The sequence below is a fragment of the Erinaceus europaeus genome, chromosome 17 (genome assembly GCF_950295315.1).
Source record: "Erinaceus europaeus chromosome 17, mEriEur2.1, whole genome shotgun sequence".
NCBI classification, from domain to species: domain Eukaryota; kingdom Metazoa; phylum Chordata; class Mammalia; order Eulipotyphla; family Erinaceidae; genus Erinaceus; species Erinaceus europaeus.
Window position 1 is genome coordinate 73,560,010 of NC_080178.1, and position 13,093 is coordinate 73,573,102.

General features: G+C 42.7%; 1 protein-coding gene across 2 annotated transcripts; it reads right to left on the reverse strand.

Moving 5' to 3' along the window:
• Positions 1–295: 295 nt before the first annotated feature.
• Positions 296–11,766, reverse strand: LDHAL6A (lactate dehydrogenase A like 6A). 2 transcript variants are annotated; one of them, XM_060177062.1, is made up of 8 exons: positions 11,651–11,766; positions 10,302–10,436; positions 6,419–6,536; positions 5,321–5,449; positions 2,799–2,972; positions 1,998–2,115; positions 1,054–1,177; positions 296–487 (listed from the first exon to the last, which is right to left on the reverse strand). In XM_060177062.1, the coding sequence occupies exons 1-8, from the start codon at positions 11,717–11,719 to the stop codon at positions 323–325; spliced, it is 1,032 nt and encodes a 343-aa protein (XP_060033045.1). In that variant the 5' UTR covers positions 11,720–11,766; the 3' UTR covers positions 296–322. The 2 variants fall into 2 exon arrangements, with proteins under 2 accessions (XP_060033045.1, XP_007515952.2); XM_007515890.3 differs by having other exon boundaries at positions 5,321–5,494.
• Positions 11,767–13,093: the final 1,327 nt, after the last annotated feature.

Below are 13,093 nucleotides of genomic sequence, written 5' to 3' on the forward strand. Positions count from 1 at the left end.
CTTCTTTATTCAACATCTTTATGGAACAGGAAAATTCATGAAGCCTAATGATTGATTTAGCAAACAAAGCAGTCTCCATTTTAAGCTGGTGTAAAATTTATTTTTATATTATAGAGGAAGTTAACTTTTTATAACAAATATCAGATGGGCAGTATGGGAGAGTTAATATATACTTGACAGATGGCAAGTATCAAGACACATTCTCTAATCCAGTCATTTAAGAATTGTAAAAAATAAGTGCAAATCAAAGAATTAAAGGAATCACTCCTTTTCTTTTTTAGCAATTTGAAATCTGTTGAAAATTTGACAAAACCTGCTTTATTTAAAGCTTGAGTTCTTTCTGAATTTCCCAAAGAGTATCTGCACTCTTTTTCAAACAAGCCTCCTCTTCAGGGGTCAGTTTTACCTTTATGAGGTCTGTGATACCATTCTCTCCTAGGACACAAGGAACACTAAGGAATACTTCTTCGGTTATTCCATAGAGCCCCTGAAAATAATTAAAATTAAAATTAGTTCTTCCTTCTAACATAGGTTTGCAGTAAGAGAAACAATGGCTGGTTGAATAATTCACAGGCTTTTAGTATGAATTGTGGCAAAATGAATACTAAGAACAATTTAAAACAGATAATTAAACTTTTTGTTTTGTCACAAGGCTTCAGGCTGACTCCCACTTGCCCCTAAACCCGTTCATATCAGAGAACCACTTTAAAATTTCTATTTATTCCATTTTGTTTTAACTTAACCCCAATTCCTTCCTTCCCAGGGAACTAATTGCATTACTTTTATAACCAGTATTTCTTTCCTAGGTCTCTTCATTGGGTATAACTGTAACTATTACAGAACAATAAGAAGTGTAGCAAAGCCTACCAAAAGTGGTTCCCTCTGTTAAATAATAGAGACTTAAACAAAAACTTACCAAATTGACCATAGTAAGACTACATCAGGAGAAAGGTCTTCAAAAATTAGTCTCTCCTTTTGTCTCCAGCAAAATACAGATTTTAGGAGGAAGGTTAGTTTACTCTAATACTGATTTTCCAGATGTGAATATCCTACCTTACTTATGGTGGAAACTGGATGCACTCTCCTAAGATTCTTCACAATACTTTCTGTTAAGTCAGTTACAGACAGAGCAACACCCCAGCAAGTATAGCCTTTCTTTTTAAGGATCTCGTAGCCACTGGAGAATGATAAGAAATTGTAAGTTTTGAGGGTTTTATTTTTGCCCTTGCCACCATTCTCTGCTCCAGTTGTACATTATGATGATGATCAAACAAAGATTGAGGGGGGGGGAGAGACACCTGCAGCCTTGCTGTACCATTTGTGAAGCTTCCTCCCTGCAAATGGGGATTGAACCTGGGTCCTTGTGCATAGTAACACATGCACTTCACCAGGTGTGCTACCACCCAGCCCTTCCAGTTGTACTTTTTGTAACAATCCAACTTTTTCAGATAGAAAACACCAGAGTTTCCTCCAGTGTAATGGGGACAGGGCTAAAGCAGACACTCTCCAGATGAGCTATTTTGAATATTCATTGAATATTCATTTTGTGGTGACCTGACAATGCAATGATTTCTCCTAGAAATTTCCTACAGGAGTGGGCTATTTAAGTACCCAGAAATTACTGTGAGATCATTTATTACTAAGAGCAAAGACTTAATAGCATAGAAGACTGTTACTTGACAAGTATGTGCCTGCTCTGATCAATACCAGGTTCAGCTCCAACTGTGAGTAAAACAGACTCAGTTCTGAACTGTTTCATACTATGGTTACAGAATTGATAATGCAGGTTAACAATGTAGCTTACTGATCAAGGACTTTTTTTTTTTACCCTTGGATCCCTGGCACCAAGATTTTTTTTTTTTCAGTCTGCTGAATATGATGGTCACAGAAAATTAGAATTGCTAATGAAAGAAACAGGAGATAGAATAATGCACATTTAAAGAACCCAGTCATCCCTCTGACAGACTTTTAAGGTACTAAAAATGCAAACATATTACCTGGAGACTACATCTTGGTGAACATTTCCCCATTGCTCTGGATCTTTATTAGTTCCTATATCTGGGTTTAAGTCCTTCAGAGGGACCCCAGCAATGTTGACTCCACTCCACACAGGAACTGCAAGAGCCAAAAAATTAATTCATTCCATGGCGTATGGAGCAGGATGTTTTTTTAAACCTTAACAAAACCCTTAAACTTCCCCAAGTGGCTTTCAGCTAAGAACAACAGAAGAAACATTCAAGGGGTCTAAGCCTGTGTAAGTGCTAATCACCACAGGAGCCCTCTTTTCTTCCCTTTAATATTTTCCAGTTAATATGAAGGATTCCTATGACTTAACCACAATACTGATATTTCTAGATCAGTGTCCTAGTAATAAACTACATGTTACTTAGTCTGTACTAAGAAAGCCTTATAATCTCAACTGTCATATATATGTAGGATTTATACTAACAGTCGTACTTTTTCAAATTTGTATTTCTGATAGGTTATTTTCTTACAAGAGCAGTACATGTGCTAACAAATTGATACACTACTAAAAAGTGTCTGTGCAGCCAGGGAGGTAGTTCAGTTAACAGAGCACAGTCCTTGCATGCATGAGGCCCTGGTCCCCAGCACTGCATAGGCTGGGGTACTGCCCTGGTATGTATGTCTTCAAATTAAATAAATTAATAACATAGAAATGAATGAAAGGGTCTAAAGCAGAGTAAATGCCCTTTTCCCATAGGAGCTATTGTACTCTCTGATAAACTATCTCTGATCAGCAGTCTAAAACGCACACTTCAGTGGTACTTTAGGCTTACCACTTGAGTCTCCATGTTCTCCAAGGACTAACCCATGACAGCTTTCAGAGTGAATACCAAGCCTTTGCCCAATAAAGAAGCGGAACCGGGCAGTGTCCAAATTGCAGCCGCTCCCGATAACACGACTTTTAGGAAACGCACTCAATTTCCAGGCTACATATGTTAAGATATCCACTGAAAAAAAGGAAAAAAATACAGGTTAGAAAAAAACTCACATCTAACAATGTGTATTTTAGATCCATTTAAATATTGGACTGGGGGTGGGAGGTGTGTGGCTCTTTCCAACTCCAGCTAGACCATGGTTCCAACACGATCTGCCCAGTAGAGAGATGGGGGTAGGGGAATAAATTGGTTTAAAGGGTTCAATGTATGATTGATGGGAACAACTTTTGGTGACGATGTATTTAGAGCTGTGAAATTATGTTGTACAGCATAAACCTGTATAGTGTCATAAACCAATGTTACTTCAATAAATTTTTAAATTAAATTTTTGTTGCGCCTTTTGTGCCAAAATATAGCAGGCTCAATCCATAAATTTTGATAGACATGAATATTCCTTATCAGTTCTTTTAAATATGTTTAAGAAAATCTACCTAGGATTTAAAAAAAAACTCAGACTACAGGTGTTGCTCTTTCCCTCTCTATCTTCCTCACCCCACCCAATTTCTTTTCTTTGCCTCCAGGGTTATCACTGGGGCTCAGTGCCTGCACCACAAATCCACTGTTCCTGGTAGCCATCCTTTTCCACTTTTGTTGTTGTTGGGTAGGACAGAGAGAAATTGAGAGAAACGGGGAAGTCAGAGGGAGATGGGCTATAGCGCGGCGGGTTAAGCGCACGTGGCGCAAAGCGCAAGGACCAGCATAAGCATCACTGTTGGAGTGCCTGGCTCCTCACCTGCAGAGGGGTCGCTTCACAAGCGGTGAAGCAGGTCTGCAGGTGTCTTTCTCTCCCCTTCTGTCTTTCCCTCTATCCATTTCTCTGTACTATCCAACAACAATGACATCAGTAACAATAAGGGCCACGAAAGGGAATAAATAAATTTTTTAAAAAGACACATGCAGACCTGCTTCACCACTTACAGAGCCACCCCCCTGCAGGTGGGAAGCTGGGGGCTCGAACTGGGATCCTTGAGCTTTATGTACTATGTGCGCTTAACCTATGGGCACTACCACCCAGCTCCATTCCTTCTCGATTTCTGGCTGGCTATCCAATAAATACTTTTTTAAAAAGTCAAGAGGAAATCAAGAAACCAGTGAAGGGATCAGGGTGATATTTCATGATGGAGTACAGGACTTACAAGTCTCTGCGCCCAGGTGTGATTTCCAGCATTGCAAATACCAAAGCTAAGCACTGTTTTGATCTTTGTCCTACTCATTTCTTTTCTCTTTCATAACAGAAAATTTGATTTCTCTGTCCTGTCCAACAACAACGACAACAACAATGTTGACAACAACGATACACAACAAGGGCAACAAAAGGGAAAAAATGGCCTCCAGGAGCAGTGGATTTGTAGTGCAGGCACCAAGCCTTAGCAATAACCCTGGAGGCAAAAATAAATAAATGACTTCAGGGCAGTATTGCAACGGTTTAAGCGCAGGTGTAAAGCGCAAGGACTGGCATAAGTATCCTGGTTCGCCCCCCCCCCCCCCACCTGCAGAGGAGTCACTTCACAGGCAGTGAAGCAGGTGTCTGTGTGTGTGTCCCCCACCCCTGTCTTCCCCGTCTTCTTCCCTTCCTCTCTCCATTTCTCTCTGTCCCATCCGACAACGACATCAGTAACAACAATTTAAAAAAAGGGCAACAAAAGGGAAAATAAATATAAAAAAATTAAAAATGGCTTCACAGAAGATAAAAAATCAGACTTGAAATCTAGCTTTACCTTTAAGAAAAAAGAAAAAGATGCAAGATACAAAAAAACAATAGTGAATCCAGATTACACAAAGACTCATGCCTGAGGCAATGAAGGTCCCAGGTTCAATTCCCTGTAACACAATAAGCAAAGCTGAGCAGTTTCCTTTCTAAATGAAAACTAGGGGGGAAATGGGTCTAGGAGGATTTTCACATAGGTTCACACTCCAGAGCTGTTTTTTTTAAAGGAACAAAACCTATTCTGCAATCAGAAAAGATGAGATTGTTATCATCTCAAATTGGCAGTGACTTTGCTGAGTGAAGTAAGTGAAGGACAACTACTGGTTTTGCACATGGAATATAGATGACTAAAGCAAATGAACTTGCACAAGGGAAAACAGGTAGTTAGACTATCTTACACTTTGTGACAACTGAGATAACTGCAGTGGGAAGGGAGTGTGTGGGGGGGAACTTCCAAGCATCATGTAGATAGGAAAATACTCGTCTGATATTTTGAAGAGAAAAAAAAAAAACACTGACAAAATAAAGAACTACTTGAAACAAAAAGATTCTGTTTATAACAATGGTTTAAAACTCAGTACTTAAATATTTCTACCAAAAAGCCAGTTCACCAGTACCAATTTCCCTAAGTCCTCCACTAAACAGAGCTCACCTGGATTGGAAACAATGATCAGTTTGCAGTGAGGACTGTGCTGAGCAATATTGGGAATCACTGATTTAAGGATGGACACATTTCGGTGCACTAGATCAAGGCGTGTTTCTCCTTTAACCTGGCGGGCACCTGCCGTGATAATCACAATGTTGGAATTTGCAGTCACAAAATAATCTGGAAAGAAATTTAAATAGAAAATAGATTATGGAAGAAGCTGGCACTGAAGCACACATCTGTCTCCTGTTTAGCAAACTCACCACACTATTAAGAACAGGCTCTCTACTGTGCCCACAGCATAGAACTGTTTTCCTTTCAGGCTTCTCATTTTAACCTCACAGCATACCTTTTTTATTTATTTGGCATCCAGGGTTATTGCTGGGGTTCTTTGCCAGCACTACAAATCCACAGCTCCTGGTGGCCATTTTTCCATTTTATTGGACAGGACAGAAATTGGAGGAGAGACATGCATACCTGCTTTTCTTCTTGTGAAGCATCCCCACTGCAGGTGGGGAGCTAGGGACTCAAACCTGGATCCTTGCACAGGTTCTTGTACTTAGTACTATGTACTTAACCAGGTACACCACCACCTGGTCCCCCCTTTTTAATTCAGAGACAAAAATATTTTACTAGAAAAGAATGTTTACTTATAAATATGAAAAGCCCCTTGGACACTTGCTTTTGTTCAAATAATAATTTTCTGAGTGCCAAAGTGCAGTAGTTCAGCACTTAGGCTTTTTAATAAAACAGGACCAAGTTCAAACCCTCACTATCACTTTAACCTCAGTTCACAGGTTCATCTGTAAAACATTATACAGTTGTGCTCAGGATTAAATAATATGTAAAGCGCTTCTCTCAGGGCAGCTAATTAACTTTAACTGTCATAATAAGGGGCACTGAAGCTCCTAGGAGCTCGGTCTTCTGCTTTAGAAACCCTGGAGGCAAGTGAGACACCCTGTTAAGGAAGCCTGAACATGTTCTGAGGGTACAGAAGAGAGAGCAGTCAGCTTTATGGGAGCTGGGCAAGTGTTCAGAAAGGACACAAATACTCTTTTTAGACAATCAAAACATTAGGAAATGGATAGTTAATGAGACATTAACCTTTGCTACAAACAATATTTGGCATTCTCATGAAAGTGCTACCGTGTTGAAGATCCATCGTTTCACCCATCATTCTGCTTTCATCGGTATCCACAAAAGCTATTTCATTGCTCAAGCCCTAAAAGATATTAGTCAAAGTGGGATAGGGGGAATGTTTTGATTAACTGATGAAAGAAAATTCTTACACAGACTATCTCTGAACTACTAAACTCAAAAGATACAGATCTGCTCACCGTGGTCTCATGAAGGCCAAGCTAGAAGAAATGCGAGTTACAAAGATGAAAGTCTCAGCTCAGTTGTGAAAACAAAACTAGAAATCACTTAACTAGTGAAGTCTAGGCAGTTCCCAGACTAAACTTTAGAATAAGACATCCCATGCATTCACTCACCTAGTGCTTAGCCTCTACCAGTACATAATACTATCTAAATAAAAATGTAAGACCCCGTCCAACTCTAAAATTTTGTAGTTTCATAATCAGCCAATGTCACCTGCAAAAATTAATCAGTACTGTACATTTTGAACATGCTACTCTATACATGAGAAATTAAGTACTTGTAATCACCATGGAAACACTAAAGGCATACCTAAGAAATCGGTTTGTGAATATGTAACCTTTTGGGAAAATTTAAATAACTACCATGCCTGGAGCATGGTAAACTGCTCTACCAACGCAATCACTGTTTCCTTTCTGGCTTTTTTTTTTTTAACCTGGCAGGATACCTTTATAATTAATTTTTCTTAATTTTGCACACAGGGTTATCACTGGGGTTCTTTGCCAGCACTACAAATCCACAGCTCCTGGTGGCCTTTTTTTCCCATTTTATTGGACAGGACAGAGAAATTGAGAGGGGGAGGAGAGATAAAGGGAGAGACACATGCAGACCTGCTTTTCCACTTGTGAAGCATCCTCACTGCAGGTGGGGTGCTAGGGACTTGAACTGGGATCCTTGTATGGGTTCAACTCAATCACCTCCCCATCCCTAGATAAATGGATTTTTATGTATAGCCTTCATTAGCAATAAGAACACTAATGATAAAGGCATCACAGTTCAGGGGGAGCACTGGTGATGCACCTGGTTACACATTACCAAGCACAAGGACCCAGGTTCAAGCCCCCACTCTCCACCTGCAGGAGGTCTGCTTCACAAGCGATGAAGCAGGTCTGCAGATGTCTATCATCTTGATCTATCTCCTTGTCTCTCGATTTGTCTTATCTAGTAAAAATTAGAAAAAATGGCAGCTGGGAGTGGTAGATTCCTAGTGCTGGCACTGAGCCTCAGCAATAACCCTGGTGGCAATTTAAAAAAAAAAAAAAGACCTAACAGTTGGTAGGACAAAAATGAGTTGTGGGCTGTTTGTATGATTGACAGGAGCATCAGCGTAATATTTAAACTCTAAAAAATACAGTTCTTGGGAGTTGGGCTGTAGCGCAGCAGGTTAAGCGCAGGTGGCACAAAGCACAAGGACTGGCATAAGGATCCTGGTTCAAACCCCGGCTCCCCACTTGCAGGAAAGTCGCTTCACAGGCGGTGAAGCAGGTCTGCAGGTGTCTATCTTTCTCTCCTCCTCTCTGTCTTCCCCTCCTCTCTCCATTTCTCTCTGTCCTATCCAACAACGACAACAACAATAATAACTACAACAATAAAACAACAAGGGCAATAAATAAATAAATAAAATATTTTTTAAAATACAGTTCTTAGCAGAGAGGTGTGAGAAGTATACATCAAAGGGGCCATTCTAATAGTGTAACAGAACTGGAATTTATGTTGTGAGTCTTACTGAGGTGTGAAGTTGTATTCTGAAAACTTCACAGCATTGTAAACCTGTAATTTTTGTTTTGTTTTTGCCTATTTGTTTCCTGTTTTGTTTTTGTTTTACCAGAGCCAATGCTCAGCTCTGGCTTATGGTGGTGCAGGGGACTGAATTGAATGAACCTTGGAGTTCGAAGCCTCAGGTGTGAGTCTCTTTGCATAACCACTCTGCAACTAACTACCCACACAGCCTTTGTAAACCTACATTAAATCAATAAAGTTTGATTTCTCAAAATATTTACAAAAAATAAACCCCAGGGCCAAGTCTCAAAATTCAATATGCCAAGCTAGGATTAAAGGTTACAGAAAGGCAGGGTAAAGAAAATGTCAAGTAGGCTGGGAGGTGATGCCGTGGATACAAGCACTGGACTCAAGTATGAGGTTCTGAGTTTGAGCCCAAGCTCACCTGTGCCAGAGTGATGTCCCCTCCCTCTGCCATAAACATTATTATTATTATCATGATCCCATTCAAACAAGCAAAAAGCTTATTATGGTTTACTAAACTGTTACAGTTCCAGATGAGGAAAGCAGTCTTAGAAACGGGTCAGAATTCCCTTTCAGTTCTGTGGCTAGTCTTTACCCTGCCATTGAACTTCATTAACTATAGTGATACACTACAATTAAGTTTGATTAAGGCAGGCGGGGAGAGGGGAGAGATCTTCCTTGCTTGGGGGGCAGCACTTATGGGTCTTGCACAAGTGGCCTATCACTGCTCTTAAGTCAGTTTTCTTACTTTTTATTTCAGATAGTGAGAGACAGGGTAGGAGAGACACCCAACAAGACCCAGACGCAGTGCATTTGAGCCCAACTGGTACACATGATAATGTACCTCCAGTGTTATCTCCTGGCCCCAGGAAGAGAATTTTCTTTATACATATATTATACAAATTGAGAGTGGGGAGTCGGGCAGTAGTGCAGAGAGCTAAGCGCACGTGGTGCGAAGCACAAGGACCTGCCTAAGGATCCCCGTTTGAGCCCCCAGCTCCCCACCAGCAGGGGAGTCGCTTCACAGGCGGTGAAGCAGGTCTGCAGATGTCTGTCTTTCTCTCCCCGTTTTCTCCTCCTCTCTCCATTTCTCTGTCCTAACAATGACATAAATAACATCAACAATAAAAAAGGGAAAATTAAAAAAAAATTTTTTTAAAGAAATTGAGAGTGGAAGATTAAGAAGGAGACAGGCACCTGTAGCTCTGCTTCACTTGTGAAGTTTCCCCCTGCAGGTGGGGATCAGGGGCTTGAACCTGGGTCCCTGCGTATTGTAATGTGTGCAATCAACCAGGTGTGCCATCACCTGGCCCCTCTTTTTAAGACATTTTTTTAAAGATATATTTTTTAATTCATTGCATTTGCCAGAATGATGATCTGGTTCTGTCCCCTTACCTCTCTTGTGCTAATAAGTAATTTTAAAATAGTTATCTCTTTATTAGAGAAAATCGAGGGCAAAGAGGACAGGGAGAGAAACAGACACACCTGCAGTACTGTTTCTCTGCTTGTGAGGCTTTCCCCTGCAGATGGGGGCTGGGGGCTTGAACCCAGGTCCTGGCACATTGTAGTGTGTGGGCTCAACCAGGTGTGCCACTGCCCAGCCCCCTAAGATATTTTTTTTTCCTCCAGGGTTATTGCTGGGCTCAGTGCCTGCACCATGAATCCACCGCTCCTGGAGGCCATTTCCCCCCCTTTTGTTGCCCTTGTTGTTGTAGCCTCGTTGTGGTTATTATTATTACCATTGTTGATGTTCGTTGTTGGATAGGACAGAGAGAAATGGAGAGATGAGGGGAAGACAGAGGGGGAGAGAAAGACACCTGCAGACCTGCTTCAACGCCTGTGAAGCGACGCCCCTGCAGGTGGGCAGCCGGGGCTCGAACCAGGATCCTTACGCCGGTCCTTGCGCTTTGCGCCACGTGCGCCTAACCCACTGCGCCACCGCCCGACCGCCAAGATATCTTTTTTAATGAAAAAGACTATGTTCCAGACCAGACCTGCCAGATTGTGTACTGCTTTCTTCTGCCACCTATTTTAGCAGGTTTTTAAAAATTATGAGTCAAGTTAAATCATACGACACATGACTTACTTTTAATAGGATGCTGGTCGCACAGGCCATACCAACGTTTCCCGTTCCTACGATGGAGATCTTAGTGTGAAGAACTGGCTCCTCTGAAGTCAGTGTCTTAATAAGTTCATGCTTCACAGTCGACAGCTTGGAAACCTGACAAAGTGAAGAGAATCTGCCGGCTGCCTCTAGACTGGGGCGGGGATACTGAGAACTCCTGGGCTCCATTGTGTAAGGAGGTGCCAACAGAAAATGTCAGCTTGGGGCTAGGCAGTGGTGCACTCAGTGAAGCGCACACATTACCATGTGCAAGGACCCAGGTTCAGGCCCGTCTCAAGTGGTAAAGCAGTGTTGTAGGTGTCTTTCTCCCTCTCTACCTTGCCTACCTCTCCTCCCCTTTCAATTTCTCTATTAAAAAAAAAAAAAGTCTCATGGAGCGGTGGAGTCATTGGTGAGGCACCGAGACCCAGTGATAACCCTGGTGACAATATAATAATAGGCTGGAGATAGGGATCCACTTGCCAATGTCCATGTTCAGCAGAGAAACAATTACAGAAGCCAGACCTCCCACATTCTGCACCCCCCAGAGATTTTCTTTTAAATATTCCCTTTTGTTGCCCTTGTTGTTTTACTGCTGTAGTTATTACTGTTATTGCTGTTGGATAGGACAAAGAGAAATGGAGAAAGGAGGGGAAGACAGAGGGGGAGAGATAAAGACAGATACCTGCAGACCTGCTTCACTGCTTGTGAAGCGACTCCCCTGTAGGTGGGGAGCCGGGATCCTTACGCTGGTCCTTGCGCTTTGCGCCATGTGCGCTTAACCTGCTGCGCTACCGCACCCAATAGATTTTTGGTTCATGCTCTCAGAGGGATAAAGGATAGGGAAGCTTCCAATGGAGGGGAGGGGATACAGAACTCTGGTGGTGTGAATTGTATGGAATTGTGCCCCTCTTGTCCCAGTTTTGTCAATCATTATTACATCATAAATAAATAAATGTAAATGACAGGTGACTAGCAAAGCAGCCGGTAGTTTCCAGCAAACAGCACAGCCTCCGGAAGGCAACCCAAGGGGAGGAAGAGACCGGTGGATGCAGCTAAGGGAAAAGAGGAAACAGCAGGAGCTGCTCCTCCAAAAGGAGGAGCTACACGGGCCAGGGAGACAGCATAATGGCTATCTAAAGAGACTCACTCATGCCTGAGGCTCTAAAATCCCAGGTTCAATCCCCAGCACCACCGTAAACCAGCGCTGAGCAGTGCTCAGATTAAAATAAAGTAAAATAAAAGAAGCTCGAGGACTGCACGCCCTCCCAGGCCCCAGCTGGCTACCTTCCCCCTCACCAGCTCTCTCAAGACGAGCCAAACACACTCACCCGGGTGAGAGGCCAGCCAGGCCGTGGGAGGCCCAGAGCCACCGCCAGGCTAGAGCGACCCAGACCCATGGCGCCAACTTTGCGACAGGCCCGCAGGGCTCCTGCAGCCCAGCTCACGGAGGCCCGCGCCAAGTGGAAAGGAAAGTTGCAGGCACTGTTGCGTCTCTGAAACCTGCGATGTGACGTGGATTCCGACGCCCCCTCACCGGCACCTGAGGCCTCCCAGGGCCAACCCACCTCGTGCGGGCCTGGGGGCGGGCGAGGCGGCTCCGGGTGCAGCAGGTGCAATGAGTTGCATTGCATAATAGAGTATTCCTTGCTCGGAACTCTGCGCTGTGGCTCCCAAATATTTTTTTCATTTTTATTTATTATTTCATATTTTTAATATTTATTCCATTTTGTTGCCCTTGTTTTATTGTAGTAGTTATTATTGATGTCGTTGTTGTTGGCTAGGACAGAGAGAAATGGAGAGAAGAGGGGCTAGACAGAAAGGGGGGAGAGAAAGACACTTGTTGACCTACTTCACCGCCTATGAAGCGACTCTTCTGCAGCTGGGGAGCCGAGGGCTCAAACCGGGACCCTTATGCTGGTCCTTGCGCTTTGCGCCACCTGCGCTTAACCCGCAGCGCAATGCCCGACCCCCTGTAGACTAATTTCTAACCAAACTTTAAGTGTATCCCATAAAGGACTTTTAAACTCTTGGCATAAATTTTGCAGGGCCTGTAGGAGAAAGGGTTCACAGGGCTACTTTTTATCACACACAGATGTAACTTTAGAAGAAATGTTTTTTAAAAAAAGTCGAACCCTCTACGCAAGCAATTTTAAAGTAAGATGAAATCCTAAAGGTTTAACAGTATGCTAATAAGCATGTCTACAAGTGGAAGAGAATGCTCAACATGAAGTGGTTAATGCCACATCCAAATTCCTTATTTATCCTTTTAAATAAATTGTTTTTCCTTTTTAAAATTTTTTTAGTTATAACTATTTATTGGATAGAGATAGCCAGACACTGAGGGGGAAGAGAGTGATAGAGAAGGAGAGAGAGAGACACCTGCAGCCCTGCTTCACCCCTGGCAAAGCTTCCTCCCTCCCCACCCCCACCCCCGCAGGTGGGGACTGGGGGCTCGAAACCCAGCCCTTGGAATTGTAGCATGTGTCATCAGCCAGGTGCACCACCACCTGGCCCCTAAATATGGTTTCTCTACTTTTTTTTTCTTTTTTGCCTCCATCATTATCGCTGGGGTTCAGTGCCGGAACTACGAATCCACAAATCCATGCCTCGCAGTGGCCATATTTTTCATTTTATTAGGACAGAAAGAAATAGAAAGAGGAGGGGGAGATGGGGGAGGCAGAGACCTGCCACTCTGCTCCAGCTCTTGTGAAGTGCTTCCACCTGTAGATGGGGAGCCCAGATCTTTGAGTTGTCCTTGTGCTTAGTACTGT

What these genes read in the sequence shown, in the direction of transcription:
- LDHAL6A (XM_007515890.3), bottom strand. Translation starts at nt 11,719, where the DNA reads ATGGGTCTGGGTCGCTCTAGCCTGGCGGTGGCTCTGGGCCTCCCACGG. An exon ending in GATCATTGTTTCCAATCCAG is followed by an intron (nt 2,973 to 5,320) that starts GTGAGCTCTGTT and finishes CCTTTTTTTCAG; the next exon opens with TGGATATCTTAACATATGTA. An exon ending in CAGTTTCCACCATAAGTAAG is followed by an intron (nt 488 to 1,053) that starts GTAGGATATTCA and finishes AATTATTTTCAG; the next exon opens with GGGCTCTATGGAATAACCGA.